This window comes from Salvelinus fontinalis, chromosome 12, assembly GCF_029448725.1.
Source record: "Salvelinus fontinalis isolate EN_2023a chromosome 12, ASM2944872v1, whole genome shotgun sequence".
NCBI classification, from domain to species: Eukaryota; Metazoa; Chordata; class Actinopteri; order Salmoniformes; family Salmonidae; genus Salvelinus; species Salvelinus fontinalis.
The window spans coordinates 55,185,056-55,202,842 of record NC_074676.1 but is presented as its reverse complement, the minus strand read 5'-3'; the positions used below and the strand labels follow the sequence as shown (position 1 = coordinate 55,202,842).

At 45.2% G+C, this 17,787-nt stretch overlaps 1 protein-coding gene and 1 long non-coding RNA gene across 11 annotated transcripts; both read left to right on the top strand.

The window, feature by feature from the left end:
* The first annotated feature begins 7,481 nt into the window (after positions 1-7,481).
* si:ch211-201h21.5 (uncharacterized protein LOC555526 homolog) lies at positions 7,482-16,555 on the top strand. Its single transcript, XM_055939329.1, has 5 exons — positions 7,482-7,923; positions 8,257-8,452; positions 9,823-10,005; positions 15,700-15,915; positions 16,481-16,555. Exons 2-5 carry the CDS (start codon positions 8,270-8,272, stop codon positions 16,553-16,555), a joined length of 657 nt encoding a protein of 218 aa, XP_055795304.1. The 5' UTR covers positions 7,482-7,923; positions 8,257-8,269.
* Positions 10,052-15,688, top strand: LOC129867610 (uncharacterized). 10 transcript variants are annotated; one of them, XR_008761651.1, is made up of 6 exons: positions 10,052-10,282; positions 10,352-12,157; positions 12,985-13,940; positions 14,148-14,695; positions 14,902-15,348; positions 15,417-15,688. It is a non-coding gene; the product is annotated as an uncharacterized LOC129867610 (long non-coding RNA). The 10 variants fall into 10 exon arrangements; XR_008761647.1 differs by having other exon boundaries at positions 10,317-12,157; XR_008761650.1 differs by having other exon boundaries at positions 10,052-10,420; positions 10,456-12,157.
* Positions 16,556-17,787: the final 1,232 nt, after the last annotated feature.

Genomic DNA, 17,787 nt, shown 5'->3' with positions numbered 1-17,787 from the left:
CATGAGGGAGGAGGATGTCTTCCCTGTAACGCACAGCGTTGAGATTGCCTGCAATGACAACAAGCTCAGTCCGATGATGCTGTGACACACCGCCCCAGACCATGACGGACCCTCCACCTCCAAATCGATCCCGCTCCAGAGTACAGGCCTCAGCTCATTCCTTTGACGATAAACGCGAATCCGACCATCACCCCTGGTGAGACAAAACTGTGACTTGTCAGTGAAGAGCACTTTTTGCCCGTCCTGTCTGGTCCAGCGACGGTGGGTTTGTGCCCATAGGCAATGTTTTTGCTGGTGATGTCTAGTGAGGACCTGCCTTACAACAGGCCTACAAGCCCTCAGTCCAGCCTCTCTCAGCCTATTGCGGACAGTCTGAGCACTGATGGGGGGATTGTGCGTTCCTGGTGTAACTCGGGCAGTTGTTGCCATCCTGTACCTGTCCCGCAGGTGTGATGTTTGGATGTACCGATCCTGTGCAGGTGTTGTTTCATATGGTCTGCCACTGCGAGGATGATCAGCTGTCCGTCCTGTCTCCCTGTAGCGCTGTCTTAGGCGTCTCACAGTACGAACATTGCAATTTATTGCCCTGGCCACATCTCCATTCGTCATGCCTCCTTGCAGCATGCCTAAGGCACATTCACGCAGATGAGCAGGGACCCTGGGCATCTTTCCTTTGGTGTTTTTCAGTCAGTAGAAAGGCCTCTTTAGTGTCCTAAGTTTTCATAACTGTGACCTTAATTGCCTACCGTCTGTAAGCTGTTAGTGTCTTAATGACCGTTCCACAGGTGCATTTTCATTAATTGTTTATTGTTCATTAAACAAGCATGGGAAACAATGTTTAAACCCTTTACAAAGAAGATCTGTGAAGTTATTTTGATTTTTACAAATTATCTTTGAAAGACAGGGTCCTGAAAAAGGGACGTTTCTTTTTTTGCTGAGTTTAGTTGTTAAGAACTGAGCAGTTTTTCAGGATAAAAAAGAAACCGAATGGAGCTAAGCACAGGCAAAATCCAAGAGGAAAACCTGGTTCAGTCTGCTTTCTACCAGACACTGGGAGATGAATTCACCTTTCAACAGGATAATAATCTAACACAAGGTCAAATCCTAGAGGAAAACCTGGTTCAGTCTGCTATCCACCAGACACTGGGAGATGAATTCACCGTTCAACAGGATAATAATCTAAAACACAAGGCCAAATCTACACTGGAGTTGCTTACCAAGAAGACAGTGAATGTTTCTGAGTGGCCGAGTTACAATTTTGACTTAAATCTGTTTGAAAATCTATTGCAAGACCTGAAATTGGTTGTCTAGCAATGATCAACAAACAATTCGACAGAGCTTGATAAATCTTTTCAAGAATAATGGGCAAATGTTGCACAATCTAGGTGTGGAAAGCTCTTAGAGACTTACCCAGAATGGCTCACAGCTTTAAATCGCTGCCAAAGGTGCTTCTACAAAGTATTGACTTAGGGGTGTGAATACTTATGTAAGGGAAGACCCCTATGAAATGGGTAAAAATGAATGGCAACTTATTGGCATTGGGCGAACCATATACACAATCGCAAATAACCACTCAAATGGTCAGCAGTTCATCAAAACCATATTGCATCCGGAAGATTACAAATGCCAAGTGTAAGAAACCAAAACTCCCATAGGGGGGCGAGCGCGCTCAACCACAGATTTCCATATGGGAAATGGTCTCAGTCAGGTCCCACGGGGGAAATTCTGAAAATCTGACATTTTGTTCAAAATTTTAAAACCTCATAAAAAGTGCTTTTTGGACCGTTCTTCAAAAAAATAACATATACATATGTAGTAACTGTATGGACATACATTTGTCTTATTTTATTGAGTTTGTCCATATTTGAATGAGTTTGTCCATAAGGCCTATGTTTTGTCCATTTGCCATATATGATCATAGGAAGTCGGCTTCCGAACCCAAAAGTCAGTGAACAATTGCCAAATGGCATTTATACTTACCAAATGATATATTTCACTATGTTAAGCCCTGAATCAAACTAGAAGGTCTATTTGTCAGGAAGTAAGAATTTCTCGATGATTCAGCATGTCATTTCGTAATGGGAGGTCCTTATGGAAATACATTGGCAATGGACACGAGAGATGTCAGTGTCAAGAGTATTACCACGTCAGAGTAGCGTTGCCTGTGAAAGGGACCAGACTTAATCTCCTCAAAGGGAGGCTGGAACCTTATAATCTGTAGAGCACAGGTGTCAAACTCATTCCACGGGGGGGCGAGTGTCTGCGGGTTTTCGCTCCTCCCTCATACTTGATTGATGAATTAACATCACTAATTAGTTAGGAACTCCCCACACCTGGTTGTCTAGGGCTTTATTGAAAGGAAAAAACAAAAACCTGTAGACACTAGGCCCTCCGTGGAATGAGTTTGACACCCCAGCTGTAGAGCCTCCCCCTGGGAGATGGGTAGGAGACTGGAAACACATCATATAGCTGTCAAAAAGAAAGAAAGACCAATGCACTCTTTATATAATTAACTAAAAATGCCTTTATTTGTATGGCATGTTCAATGGAAAAAAAGTTTACAACCTGTGATGCGTTTCGGCTGCGTGGCCATCGTCAGCGAGTACAAAGAAATGATAATGCAATGTCTACTTTTGAACGGCTTTTTCCAATCAGTCCTGATTTGAACAGGGAGTGGTTACAAAATTCATTCGACAACACCTAGTAAGCAATACTATACACATTAAAATGTGAAATACTGTAGATGTGATATCAAAAAAATGTCAACTCTAAGGTAGAAGCATCAGAATGCCTAGAAAGGTGACCTTGAATATGACTGGGAGTGGTTAAGAATAGGAGAGGGATCTATTCCATAGTAGAGGTCGACCTCTATTCCGTAGTACACTAGAGCCATCTATTCCATAGTAGAGGTCGACCTCTATTCCATAGTACACTAGAGCCATCTATTCCATAGTAGAGGTCGACCTCTATTCCACAGTACACTAGAGCCATCTATTCCATAGTAGAGGTCGACCTCTATTCCATAGTACACTAGAGCCATCTATTCCATAGTAGAGGTCGACCTCTATTCCATAGTACACTAGAGCCATCTATTCCACAGTAGAGGTCGACCTCTATTCCATAGTACACTAGAGCCATCTATTCCATAGTAGAGGTCGACCTCTATTCCACAGTACACTAGAGCCATCTATTCCATAGTAGAGGTCGACCTCTATTCCACAGTACACTAGAGCCATCTATTCCATAGTAGAGGTCGACCTCTATTCCATAGTACACTAGAGCCATCTATTCCCTAGTAGAGGTCGACCTCTATTCCATAGTACACTAGAGCCATCTATTCCATAGTAGAGGTCGACCTCTATTCCACAGTACACTAGAGCCATCTATTCCATAGTAGAGGTCGACCTCTATTCCATAGTACACTAGAGCCATCTATTCCATAGTAGAGGTCGACCTCTATTCCATAGTACACTAGAGCCATCTATTCCATAGTAGAGGTCGACCTCTATTCCATAGTACACTAGAGCCATCTATTCCATAGTAGAGGTCGACCTCTATTCCATAGTACACTAGAGCCATCTATTCCATAGTAGAGGTCGACCTCTATTCCATAGTACACTAGAGCCATCTATTCCATAGTAGAGGTCGACCTCTATTCCGTAGTACACTAGAGCCATCTATTCCATAGTAGAGGTCGACCTCTATTCCTTAGTACACTAGAGCCATCTATTCCATAGTACACTAGAGCCATCTATTCCATAGTAGAGGTCGACCTCTATTCCGTAGTACACTAGAGCCATCTATTCCATAGTAGAGGTCGACCTCTATTCCGTAGTACACTAGAGCCATCTATTCCATAGTAGAGGTCGACCTCTATTCCATAGTACACTAGAGCCATCTATTCCATAGTAGAGGTCGACCTCTATTCCATAGTACACTAGAGCCATCTATTCCATAGTAGAGGTCGACCTCTATTCCGTAGTACACTAGAGCCATCTATTCCATAGTAGAGGTCGACCTCTATTCCGTAGTACACTAGAGCCATCTATTCCATAGTAGAGGTCGACCTCTATTCCATAGTACACTAGAGCCATCTATTCCATAGTAGAGGTCGACCTCTATTCCATAGTACACTAGAGCCATCTATTCCATAGTAGAGGTCGACCTCTATTCCGTAGTACACTAGAGCCATCTATTCCATAGTAGAGGTCGACCTCTATTCCATAGTACACTAGAGCCATCTATTCCATAGTAGAGGTCGACCTCTATTCCACAGTACACTAGAGCCATCTATTCCATAGTAGAGGTCGACCTCTATTCCATAGTACACTAGAGCCATCTATTCCATAGTAGAGGTCGACCTCTATTCCATAGTACACTAGAGCCATCTATTCCATAGTAGAGGTCGACCTCTATTCCATAGTACACTAGAGCCATCTATTCCATAGTAGAGGTCGACCTCTATTCCATAGTACACTAGAGCCATCTATTCCATAGTAGAGGTCGACCTCTATTCCGTAGTACACTAGAGCCATCTATTCCATAGTAGAGGTCGACCTCTATTCCATAGTACACTAGAGCCATCTATTCCATAGTAGAGGTCGACCTCTATTCCACAGTACACTAGAGCACAGCAAACAAGGAAAGATAGCTGAGGGCAAATGTCCACTAGATGACAGCAAAGGGACTTCTACAGGGAAGGAGAGAAATTCCTATCTTCATTTATTTTACTTAACCTTTATTTAACTAGACAAACCAGTTATGAACAAATTCTTATTTTACAATGACGGCCTAGGAACAGTGGGTTAACTGGCCTAGGAACAGTGGGTTAACTGGCCTAGGAACAGTGGGTTAACTGGCCTAGGAACAGTGGGTTAACTGGCCTAGGAACAGTGGGTTAACTGGCTTGATCAGGGGGCAGAATGACAGAGTTTTACCTTGTCAGCTCTGGGATTCGATCTAGCAACCTTTCGGTTCCTGGCCCAACGCTCTAACCACTAGGCTACCTGCCGCCGCATTTTTTAAAACCAGGGTACTTAGTAGCCTGTAGTTTGTAAATCCATATCTTCATTTAAACCAGGGTATTTGGTGGCCTGTAGTTTGTAAATCCATATCTTCATTTAAACCAGGGTACTTAGTGGCCTGTAGTTTGTAAATCCATATCTTCATTTAAACCAGGGTATTTGGTGGCCTGTAGTTTGTAAATCCATATCTTCATTTAAACCAGGGTACTTAGTGGCCTGTAGTTTGTAAATCCATATCTTCATTTAAACCAGGGTACTTAGTGGCCTGTAGTTTGTAAATCCATATCTTCATTTAAACCAGGGTATTTAGTGGCCTGTAGTTTGTAAATCCATATCTTCATTTAAACCAGGGTATTTAGTGGCCTGTAGTTTGTAAATCCATATCTTCATTTAAACCAGGGTATTTAGTGGCCTGTAGTTTGTAAATCCATATCTTCATTTAAACCAGGGTATTTAGTGGCCTGTAGTTTGTAAATCCATATCTTCATTTAAACCAGGGTATTTAGTGGCCTGTAGTTTGTAAATTCATATCTTCATTTAAACCAGGGTATTTGGTGGCCTGTAGTTTGTAAATCCATATCTTCATTTAAACCAGGGTACTTAGTGGCCTGTAGTTTGTAAATCCATATCTTCATTTAAACCAGGGTACTTAGTGGCCTGTAGTTTGTAAATCCATATCTTCATTTAAACCAGGGTATTTAGTGGCCTGTAGTTTGTAAATCCATATCTTCATTTAAACCAGGGTATTTAGTGGCCTGTAGTTTGTAAATCCATATCTTCATTTAAACCAGGGTACTTAGTGGCCTGTAGTTTGTAAATCCATATCTTCATTTAAACCAGGGTATTTAGTGGCCTGTAGTTTGTAAATCCATATCTTCATTTAAACCAGGGTATTTAGTGGCCTGTAGTTTGTAAATCCATATCTTCATTTAAACCAGGGTATTTGGTGGCCTGTAGTTTGTAAATCCATATCTTCATTTAAACCAGGGTATTTGGTGGCCTGTAGTTTGTAAATCCATATCTTCATTTAAACCAGGGTACTTAGTGGCCTGTAGTTTGTAAATCCATATCTCCATTTAAACCAGGGTACTTAGTGGCCTGTAGTTTGTAAATCCATATCTCCATTTAAACCAGGGTACTTAGTGGCCTGTAGTTTGTAAATCCATATCTTCATTTAAACCAGGGTACTTAGTGGCCTGTAGTTTGTAAATCCCAAAAGTTTCCCTTTGGTTTAACTGTTTAACCTCAGTATTTAATACAGTATAATGAGCTGTGTGTTACCTCAGTAGTTAATATAGTATAATGAGCTGTGTTTTACCTCAGTATTTAATACAGTAAAATGAGCTGTGTGTTGCCTCAGTAACACAGCTAATTAGTTACAGTATTGTAACGACCTTGGGTTTATAAGCGCTGATATCGACTCTGCCGCTGGAGCATGCTTTTTGCGGCATATACAGAGATCTTGCCGCCATTTCCTGGTTGCAAAAATTCTAATAGTTCGCCTAATTTCAGTTTATGTAACAAAACAAGCAATTTATAGTGTGTAGAGAATCATTGTACCATCTAAACTGCTGTGAAATATATTTTCCAGAACCAATAATATTATATTTTCAGTTGTTTGAAGCTGGTGTACAGAACCGAAAGTAAAAGACTTAAAAAACAGACATTGATGAAAGAATGGGAAGCATAGAAATAGTGCACATAGAACAGATCTACCGCTTCTTTAGACTGGCTTTCAATTAGAATGGCAGATCTACTGTTTAACTCACATTTCTAATGTGAATTTGTTAAGGGTCACCCCAAAAAGTAACATACTGCAGCTTCAAGACCAAAAGCATATTTTGTTTTATTAACTTTTTACAATGTAGACAATTTTGACTTTATGGCTGTAGTAACTAGTGAAAATCTATTCGCATACGTCGATTCACGGACAGTCTATATCCGGGTTGCGTCCTAGGTTAACTATATATAAATTGGAGATTTTCGAATTCCCAGTTGTTTTGAACGCGTCATAGAAGGCATAACTTTACTCAACGTAAAGTTATGGCTTCTTGACTAATACATTTATTTAGTTTTTTCTTCTAGGTAAATTGTCGCACGTATTGACAAAAACACTCACTTGCCAGAGTAAGTCGATTCACATGCAGGACGTCGTATGTTTTCTACTGCCGCGTTCAAGTGCTAGTCTGAATTAAGAAATTCTGTAATTTCTGACTTGCTACCTGGTTGTACATCAGAAAAGGCGACACGTGTATACATACAACCAGTTAGCAGGAAGCAGTTGTTATTCCACTAAAGTCTGATCTGCACAACACGAAGCAGTGGTCGTTTAATTAAAATATTGGTAAGTCTTGGTATTTGAATGACAGTAATTCTTATCAAGTTTCTTTAGGGATATACTGCTCCAGTATGTGTGCGTTGGAGACGTCAACGAGTCATATGACTTGTCTTCTCGCTAATGGTACTCTAGACAGACACCCGAGTTACCAACTTGAAATTCTGAGTTGGATGCACGTTCAAAACGATTTTCCAAGTCCGCGGAGCCCGATTATTATGTTGTTGTTTTGTTACAGTTTCCGAGTTCAGTTATTTTGAACATAATGCCCGAGAAGCTCCGATTAGACCTCCCGTTAGACGGCGCTGCACGCGTTATAGTGTCAAAATACATTCGTTATTCGCCGATTAACTGTCTTCATTTACTCTCGTTGTGTACTTCCAAAAACATTTACATGCCTTTTTTGCACTTCCAATGTATTGAGCTCATATAGACTTAGTTAGAAAGTTGTTCAGCGAAACTCCTGTTTTGTGTTTGTGAATAACAAATGCGTTTTTACATTATAACGCTTACAGAGCTATCTAACGGAGTCCGAGCTTCCTGGGCGTTAGAGGGATTCACACGGTATGCTATACACGTCCAGGGAAATGCGTACAGGTTCTTTCTCAATGTCAAAACAGGACATAATCAAATATAACAATACGAACATAAAGTAAATGGCTCAGTAGAATAGAATAAACATTTTAGCATAAATATAATAATACAGGAAATGTGGGTTAGGGGCAAATGTTTTAAATTGTGCAGTATTTAACACTTTTATGTTCTATGTGTGACATTGATAACTTGATAATGCACTTCTACAATACTCCTCCTGTTCTCCCTAAATATAATTTAAACTCCAAAGATAAGGCTTTTTTTAAATTATTATTAATTTTTACAAATGTTCCCCCTGTGCAGCTGATCTGCCACCATGGCCCAAAAGCTGGTGATAATAGACACAGATGCAGGTATAGATGACGCCCAGGCGATAATGATGGCCCTGGCTGCTCCAGGCCTGCAGATCCTGGGGATAACATGCTGCTTCGGGAATACTGATGTGGACAACGTCTGTCAGAATGTGCTGCTGGTGCTGTCTGTCTGTGAACGCACACAGGTAGGAAACCCAGCTTCCTTCCCCCCCCAAGTGTCTGACTGTGAACACACACAGGTAGGAAACCCAGCTTCCTTCCCCCCCCAAGTGTCTGACTGTGAACACACACAGGTAGGAAACCCAGCTTCCTTCCCCCCCCAAGTGTCTGTCTGTGAACACACACAGGTAGGAAACCCAGCTTCCTTCCCCCCCCAAGTGTCTGACTGTGAACACACACAGGTAGGAAACCCAGCTCCCCCCCCCCCCCCCCCCCCCCCCCCAAGTGTCTGTCTGTGAACGCACAAAGGTAGGAAACCCAGCTTCCCCCCCCCCCAAGTGTCTGTCTGTGAACGCACATAGGTAAGAACCCCAGCTTCCTTCCCCCCCCCAAGTGTCTGACTGTGAACACACACAGGTAGGAAACCCAGCTTCCTTCCCCCCCCAAGTGTCTGACTGTGAACACACACAGGTAGGAAACCCAGCTTCCTTCCCCCCCCAAGTGTCTGACTGTGAACACACACAGGTAGGAAACCCAGCTTCCTTCCCCCCCCAAGTGTCTGTCTGTGAACACACACAGGTAGGAAACCCAGCTTCCTTCCCCCCCCCCAAGTGTCTGACTGTGAACACACACAGGTAGGAAACCCAGCTCCCCCCCCCCCCCCCCCCCAAGTGTCTGTCTGTGAACGCACAAAGGTAGGAAACCCAGCTTCCCCCCCCCCAAGTGTCTGTCTGTGAACGCACATAGGTAAGAAACCCAGCTTCCCCCCCCCCCCCCCCAAGTGTCTGTCTGTGAACGCACAAAGGTAGGAAACCCAGCTTCCCCCCCCCCAAGTGTCTGTCTGTGAACGCACACAGGTAGGAAACCCAGCTTCCTCCCCCCCCCCAAGTGTCTGTCTGTGAACGCACACAGGTAGGAAACCCAGCTTCCCCCCCCCCCAGTGTCTGTGAACGCACACAGGTAGGAAACCCAGCTTCCCCCCCCCCCCCCAAGTGTCTGTCTGTGAACGCACAAAGGTAGGAAACCCAGCTTCCCCCCCCCCCAAGTGTCTGTCTGTGAACGCACACAGGTAGGAAACCCAGCTTCCTTCCCCCCCCAAGTGTCTGTCTGTGAACGCACAAAGGTAGGAAACCCAGCTTCCCCCCCCCCCCCCAAGTGTCTGTCTGTGAACGCACAAAGGTAGGAAACCCAGCCCCCCCCCCCCCCCCCCCAAGCGCCTGTCTGTGAACGCACACAAGCTCAGAGAGGCTCCCCCCCCCCCCCCAAGTGTCTGTATTTTCTTGACCAGTATACATCATCACACGTGTGACATTCATTCATACCACACTTGGTCATCTGAATGACCTAAAGGTAATATGGGAAGCTCATAACATACGGCTATGTATGTTTCTCCTAGATCCCAGTGTTCCAGGGAGCCGCTGGTCCCCTGGTGGGGGCCACCAAGGCTTTCAGCGACCACTTTGGGACAGACGGGCTGGGAGACGTGCTGGAGGATAGAGACCCACAGTGGAAGGAGAAGCTCCAGACAGAACATGCTGTTACTGCCATGATCAGACTGGTGGCTGACAACCCTAAACAGGTACTGTAGTCTCCCCATCTGACAACCCTAAACAGGTACTGTAGTCTCCCCATCTGACAACCCTAAACAGGTACTGTAGTCTCCCCATCTGACAACCCTAAACAGGTACTGTAGTCTCCCCATCTGACAACCCTAAACAGGTACTGTAGTCTCCCCATCTGACAACCCTAACAGGTACTGTAGTCTCCCCATCTGACAACCCTAACAGGTACTGTAGTCTCCCCATCTGACAACCCTAAACAGGTACTGTAGTCTCCCCATCTGACAACCCTAACAGGTACTGTAGTCTCCCCATCTGACAACCCTAACAGGTACTGTAGTCTCCCCATCTGACAACCCTAAACAGGTACTGTAGGCTCCCCATCTGACAACCCTAAACAGGTACTGTAGTCTCCCCATCTGACAACCCTAACAGGTACTGTAGGCTCCCCATCTGACAACCCTAAACAGGTACTGTAGTCTCCCCATCTGACAACCCTAACAGGTACTGTAGTCTCCCCATCTGACAACCCTAAACAGGTACTGTAGTCTCCCCATCTGACAACCCTAAACAGGTACTGTAGTCTCCCCATCTGACAACCCTAAACAGGTACTGTAGTCTCCCCATCTGACAACCCTAAACAGGTACTGTAGTCTCCCCATCTGACAACCCTAAACAGGTACTGTAGTCTCCCCATCTGACAACCCTAACAGGTACTGTAGTCTCCCCATCTGACAACCCTAACAGGTACTGTAGTCTCCCCATCTGACAACCCTAACAGGTACTGTAGTCTCCCCATCTGACAACCCTAACAGGTACTGTAGTCTCCCCATCTGACAACCCTAAACAGGTACTGTAGTCTCCCCATCTGACAACCCTAACAGGTACTGTAGTCTCCCCATCTGACAACCCTAACAGGTACTGTAGTCTCCCCATCTGACAACCCTAAACAGGTACTGTAGGCTCCCCATCTGACAACCCTAAACAGGTACTGTAGTCTCCCCATCTGACAACCCTAACAGGTACTGTAGGCTCCCCATCTGACAACCCTAAACAGGTACTGTAGTCTCCCCATCTGACAACCCTAACAGGTACTGTAGTCTCCCCATCTGACAACCCTAAACAGGTACTGTAGTCTCCCCATCTGACAACCCTAAACAGGTACTGTAGTCTCCCCATCTGACAACCCTAAACAGGTACTGTAGTCTCCCCATCTGACAACCCTAAACAGGTACTGTAGTCTCCCCATCTGACAACCCTAAACAGGTACTGTAGTCTCCCCATCTGACAACCCTAAACAGGTACTGTAGTCTCCCCATCTGACAACCCTAAACAGGTACTGTAGTCTCCCCATCTGACAACCCTAACAGGTACTGTAGTCTCCCCATCTGACAACCCTAACAGGTACTGTAGTCTCCCCATCTGACAACCCTAACAGGTACTGTAGTCTCCCCATCTGACAACCCTAAACAGGTACTGTAGTCTCCCCATCTGACAACCCTAAACAGGTACTGTAGTCTCCCCATCTGACAACCCTAAACAGGTACTGTAGTCTCCCCATCTGACAACCCTAAACAGGTACTGTAGTCTCCCCATCTGACAACCCTAAACAGGTACTGTAGGCTCCCCATCTGACAACCCTAAACAGGTACTGTAGTCTCCCCATCTGACAACCCTAAACAGGTACTGTAGTCTCCCCATCTGACAACCCTAAACAGGTACTGTAGTCTCCCCATCTGACAACCCTAAACAGGTACTGTAGTCTCCCCATCTGACAACCCTAAACAGGTACTGTAGTCTCCCCATCTGACAACCCTAAACAGGTACTGTAGTCTCCCCATCTGACAACCCTAAACAGGTACTGTAGTCTCCCCATCTGACAACCCTAAACAGGTACTGTAGTCTCCCCATCTGACAACCCTAAACAGGTACTGTAGTCTCCCCATCTGACAACCCTAAACAGGTACTGTAGTCTCCCCATCTGACAACCCTAAACAGGTACTGTAGTCTCCCCATCTGACAACCCTAAACAGGTACTGTAGTCTCCCCATCTGACAACCCTAAACAGGTACTGTAGTCTCCCCATCTGACAACCCTAAACAGGTACTGTAGTCTCCCCATCTGACAACCCTAAACAGGTACTGTAGTCTCCCCATCTGACAACCCTAACAGGTACTGTAGTCTCCCCATCTGACAACCCTAAACAGGTACTGTAGTCTCCCCATCTGACAACCCTAAACAGGTACTGTAGTCTCCCCATCTGACAACCCTAAACAGGTACTGTAGTCTCCCCATCTGACAACCCTAAACAGGTACTGTAGTCTCCCCATCTGACAACCCTAAACAGGTACTGTAGTCTCCCCATCTGACAACCCTAAACAGGTACTGTAGTCTCCCCATCTGACAACCCTAAACAGGTACTGTAGTCTCCCCATCTGACAACCCTAAACAGGTACTGTAGTCTCCCCATCTGACAACCCTAAACAGGTACTGTAGTCTCCCCATCTGACAACCCTAAACAGGTACTGTAGGCTCCCCATCTGACAACCCTAAACAGGTACTGTAGGCTCCCCATCTGACAACCCTAAACAGGTACTGTAGTCTCCCCATCTGACAACCCTAAACAGGTACTGTAGTCTCCCCATCTGACAACCCTAAACAGGTACTGTAGTCTCCCCATCTGACAACCCTAAACAGGTACTGTAGTCTCCCCATCTGACAACCCTAAACAGGTACTGTAGTCTCCCCATCTGACAACCCTAAACAGGCCCCCCATCTGACAACCCTAAACAGGTACTGTAGGCTCCCCATCTGACAACCCTAACAGGCTCCCCATCTGACAACCCTAACAGGCTCCCCATCTGACAACCCTAAACAGGCTCCCCATCTGACAACCCTAAACAGGCTCCCCATCTGACAACCCTAACAGGTACTGTAGTCTCCCCATCTGACAACCCTAAACAGGTACTGTAGTCTCCCCATCTGACAACCCTAAACAGGTACTGTAGACTCCCCTAAACAGGTACTGTAGTCTCCCCATCTGACAACCCTAAACAGGCTCCCCATCTGACAACCCTAACAGGTACTGTAGTCTCCCCATCTGACAACCCTAAACAGGTACTGTAGACTCCCCATCTGACAACCCTAAACAGGTACTGTAGTCTCCCCATCTGACAACCCTAAACAGGTACTGTAGTCTCCCCATCTGACAACCCTAAACAGGTACTGTAGTCTCCCCATCTGACAACCCTAAACAGGTACTGTAGTCTCCCCATCTGACAACCCTAAACAGGTACTGTAGTCTCCCCATCTGACAACCCTAAACAGGTACTGTAGTCTCCCCATCTGACAACCCTAAACAGGCCCCCCATCTGACAACCCTAACAGGCTCCCCATCTGACAACCCTAACAGGCTCCCCATCTGACAACCCTAAACAGGCTCCCCATCTGACAACCCTAACAGGTACTGTAGTCTCCCCATCTGACAACCCTAAACAGGTACTGTAGTCTCCCCATCTGACAACCCTAAACAGGTACTGTAGACTCCCCTAAACAGGTACTGTAGTCTCCCCATCTGACAACCCTAAACAGGCTCCCCATCTGACAACCCTAACAGGTACTGTAGTCTCCCCATCTGACAACCCTAAACAGGTACTGTAGACTCCCCATCTGACAACCCTAAACAGGTACTGTAGGCTCCCCATCTGACAACCCTAAACAGGTACTGTAGTCTCCCCATCTGACAACCCTAAACAGGCTCCCCATCTGACAACCCTAACAGGTACTGTAGGCTCCCCATCTGACAACCCTAAACAGGTACTGTAGACTCCCCATCTGACAACCCTAAACAGGTACTGTAGGCTCCCCATCTGACAACCCTAAACAGGTACTGTAGACTCCCCATCTGACAACCCTAAACAGGTACTGTAGTCTCCCCATCTGACAACCCTAACAGGTACTGTAGTCTCCCCATCTGACAACCCTAAACAGGTACTGTAGGCTCCCCATCTGACAACCCTAACAGGTACTGTAGTCTCCCCATCTGACAACCCTAAACAGGTACTGTAGGCTCCCCATCTGACAACCCTAAACAGGTAATGCAGTCTCCCCATCTGACAACCCTAACAGGTACTGTAGGCCCCCCATCTGACAACCCTAACAGGTACTGTAGTCTCCCCATCTGACAACCCTAACAGGTACTGTAGTCTCCCCATCTGACAACCCTAACAGGTACTGTAGTCTCCCCATCTGACAACCCTAACAGGTACTGTAGTCTCCCCATCTGACAACCCTAACAGGTACTGTAGGCCCCCCATCTGACAACCCTAACAGGTACTGTAGTCTCCCCATCTGACAACCCTAACAGGTACTGTAGTCTCCCCATCTGACAACCCTAACAGGTACTGTAGTCTCCCCATCTGACAACCCTAACAGGTACTGTAGTCTCCCCATCTGACAACCCTAACAGGTACTGTAGTCTCCCCATCTGACAACCCTAAACAGGTAATGTAGTCTCCCCATCTGACAACCCTAACAGGTACTGTAGACTCCCCATCTGACAACCCTAAACAGGTACTGTAGTCTCCCCATCTGACAACCCTAAACAGGTACTGTAGGCTCCCCATCTGACAACCCTAACAGGTACTGTAGTCTCCCCATCTGACAACCCTAAACAGGTACTGTAGTCTCCCCATCTGACAACCCTAACAGGTACTGTAGTCTCCCCATCTGACAACCCTAAACAGGTACTGTAGTCTCCCCATCTGACAACCCTAAACAGGTACTGTAGGCTCCCCATCTGACAACCCTAACAGGTACTGTAGGCCCCCCATCTGACAACCCTAACAGGTACTGTAGTCTCCCCATCTGACAACCCTAACAGGTACTGTAGGCCCCCCATCTGACAACCCTAACAGGTACTGTAGTCTCCCCATCTGACAACCCTAACAGGTACTGTAGTCTCCCCATCTGACAACCCTAACAGGTACTGTAGTCTCCCCATCTGACAACCCTAACAGGTACTGTAGGCTCCCCATCTGACAACCCTAACAGGTACTGTAGTCTCCCCATCTGACAACCCTAAACAGGTAATGTAGTCTCCCCATCTGACAACCCTAACAGGTACTGTAGACTCCCCATCTGACAACCCTAAACAGGTACTGTAGTCTCCCCATCTGACAACCCTAAACAGGTACTGTAGGCTCCCCATCTGACAACCCTAACAGGTACTGTAGTCTCCCCATCTGACAACCCTAAACAGGTACTGTAGTCTCCCCATCTGACAACCCTAACAGGTACTGTAGTCTCCCCATCTGACAACCCTAAACAGGTACTGTAGTCTCCCCATCTGACAACCCTAACAGGTACTGTAGGCTCCCCATCTGACAACCCTAACAGGTACTGTAGGCTCCCCATCTGACAACCCTAACAGGTACTGTAGTCTCCCCATCTGACAACCCTAAACAGGTACTGTAGGCTCCCCATCTGACAACCCTAAACAGGTACTGTAGGCTCCCCATTTGGGGTGAGTTTCCCAATAACTATTCAAACACAAAAGAAACACACAAAGATAATGTTTAGCAATAGTAGCCTTCAGTCCGTTGGGAGACAGTGGACGAATGATGATCATAGTTTAAAGTCACTAAGGTCTAATAATCCCTGGAATGTGACCGTTGCAAGCCGCCATGTCTTCTTGTTCCTCTTCCCTTGACCAGGTGTCCTTGGTGGCTCTTGGGCCGCTCACCAACCTGGCTCTAGCCGTCCGACTGGACCCTTCCTTCCAACAGAACCTGAAGGAGCTCATCGTTATGGGAGGCAACATGGAGGGTAAAACGTCACAGTCAATCATAGACGATACGGTTGTTTTCCAAGTGCATCTCATTCTCTATATAGTGCACTCCTTTCTAACAGGGCCCATAGGCTCTGGTCTGGTTATCAGACTGTTAAACAGCCATAACTAACATTGAGTGGCTGCTGCCAACATACTGACTCAACTCCAGCCACTTTAATTATGGTAAAATGTATGTAAAAAATGTATCACTAGCCACTTTAAACAATGCCACTTAATATTATGTTTACATACCCTACATTACTCATGTCATATGTATATACTGTACTCTATACCATCTACTGCATCTTGCCATCTTTATGTAATACATGTATCACTAGCCACTTTAAACTATGCCACTTTTATGTTTACATACCCTACAGTACTCATCTCATAGGTATATACTGTACTCTATACCATCTACTGCATCTTGCCTATGCCGTTCTGTACCATCACTCATTCATATATCTTTATGTACATATTCTTCATCCCTTTACTCTTGTGTGTATACGGTAGTAGTTGTGGAATTGTTAGGTTAGATTACACGTTGGTTATTACTGCATTGTCGGAACTAGAAGCACAAGCATTTCGCTACACTCGCATTAACATCGGATAACCATGTGACCAATAAAATTTGATTTGATCTGTATACATCTGGCCCTTCTTAGGACACTGCATTAACAAACCTCCAAATGAGCTTCAACGCCATACAACTCTACTTCCTGGCCTCCAACTGCTCTTAAATGCAAGTTAAACTAAATGCATGCTTTTCAACCGATCGCTGCCCCCACCCGTCCGCCCGACTAGCATCACTACTCTGGACGGTTCTGACTTAGAATATGTGGACAACTACAAATACCTAGGTGTCTGGTTAGACTGTAAACTCTTCTTCCAGACTCACATTAAGCATCTCCAATCCAAAATTAAATCTAGAATCGGCTTCCTATCCCGCCTTATCTCAGCTCACTGGTCATCATAGCAGCACCCACCCGTAGCACGCGCTCCAGCAGGTATATTTCACTGGTCATCCCCAAAGCCAACTCCCCCTTTTGGCCGCCTTTCCTTCCAGTTCTCTGCTGCCAATGACTGGAACGAACTGCAAAAATCACTGAAGCTGGAGTCTTATATCTCCCTCTCTAACTTTAAGCATCAGCTGTCAGAGCAGCTTACCGATCACTATACCTGTACACAGCCATTCTGTAAATAGCACACCCGACTACCTAATCCCCATACTGTATTTTTCCCTCCTTTGCACCCCAGTATCTCTACCTGCACATTCATCTTCTGCACATCTATCACTCCAGTGTTTAAATTGCTAAATTGTAATTATTTCGCCACTATGGCCAATTTATTGCCCTACCTCCCTTATCTTCCCTCATTTACACACACTGTATATAAATTTTTCTATTGTATTATTGACTGTATGTTTGTTTTACTCCATGTGTAACTCTGTGTTGTTGTTTGTGTCGTACTGCTTTGCTTTATCTTGGCCAGGTCGCAGTTGTAAATGAGAAATTGTTCTCAACTGGCCTACCTGGTTAAATAAAGGTAAAATAAAATAAAAGGACTGTTGGAAAAGCATTCCTCATGAAGCTGGTTGAGAGAATGCCGAGAGTATGCAAAGCTGTCATCAAGGCAAAGGGTGGCTACTTTGGTACTGTATGTGTATTAAAGTAATAAATAGCTAAGTATTTGGTCCCATATTCATAGCATGGAATGACACTACGTCAAGCGTGTGACTCTACAGATTTGTTGGATGCATTTGCTGTTTGTTTTGGTTGTGTTTCAGATTAATTCAGGACGATCCGTTGTCATGGTAGCATCCACATGAATGTGGAAGTGTTCAGAAACATAGTGTGTTCTTATTTACAATAAAAGGGACTCCAAAAGGACACAGTACATTATTTACCATGAATTTCTATCGGGCACAAAATAATCTGAAACACAACCAAAACAAACAGAAAATGCTTCCAAC

Coding starts and splice junctions, on each gene's coding strand:
- si:ch211-201h21.5 (XM_055939329.1), top strand. CDS start 8,270: ATGGCCCAAAAGCTGGTGATAATAGACACAGATGCAGGTATAGATGAC. Junction 10,006..15,699: donor TGGCTGACAACCCTAAACAG/GTACTGTAGTCT, acceptor TCCCTTGACCAG/GTGTCCTTGGTGGCTCTTGG. Junction 15,916..16,480: donor GGCCCATAGGCTCTGGTCTG/GTTATCAGACTG, acceptor GGCCCTTCTTAG/GACACTGCATTAACAAACCT.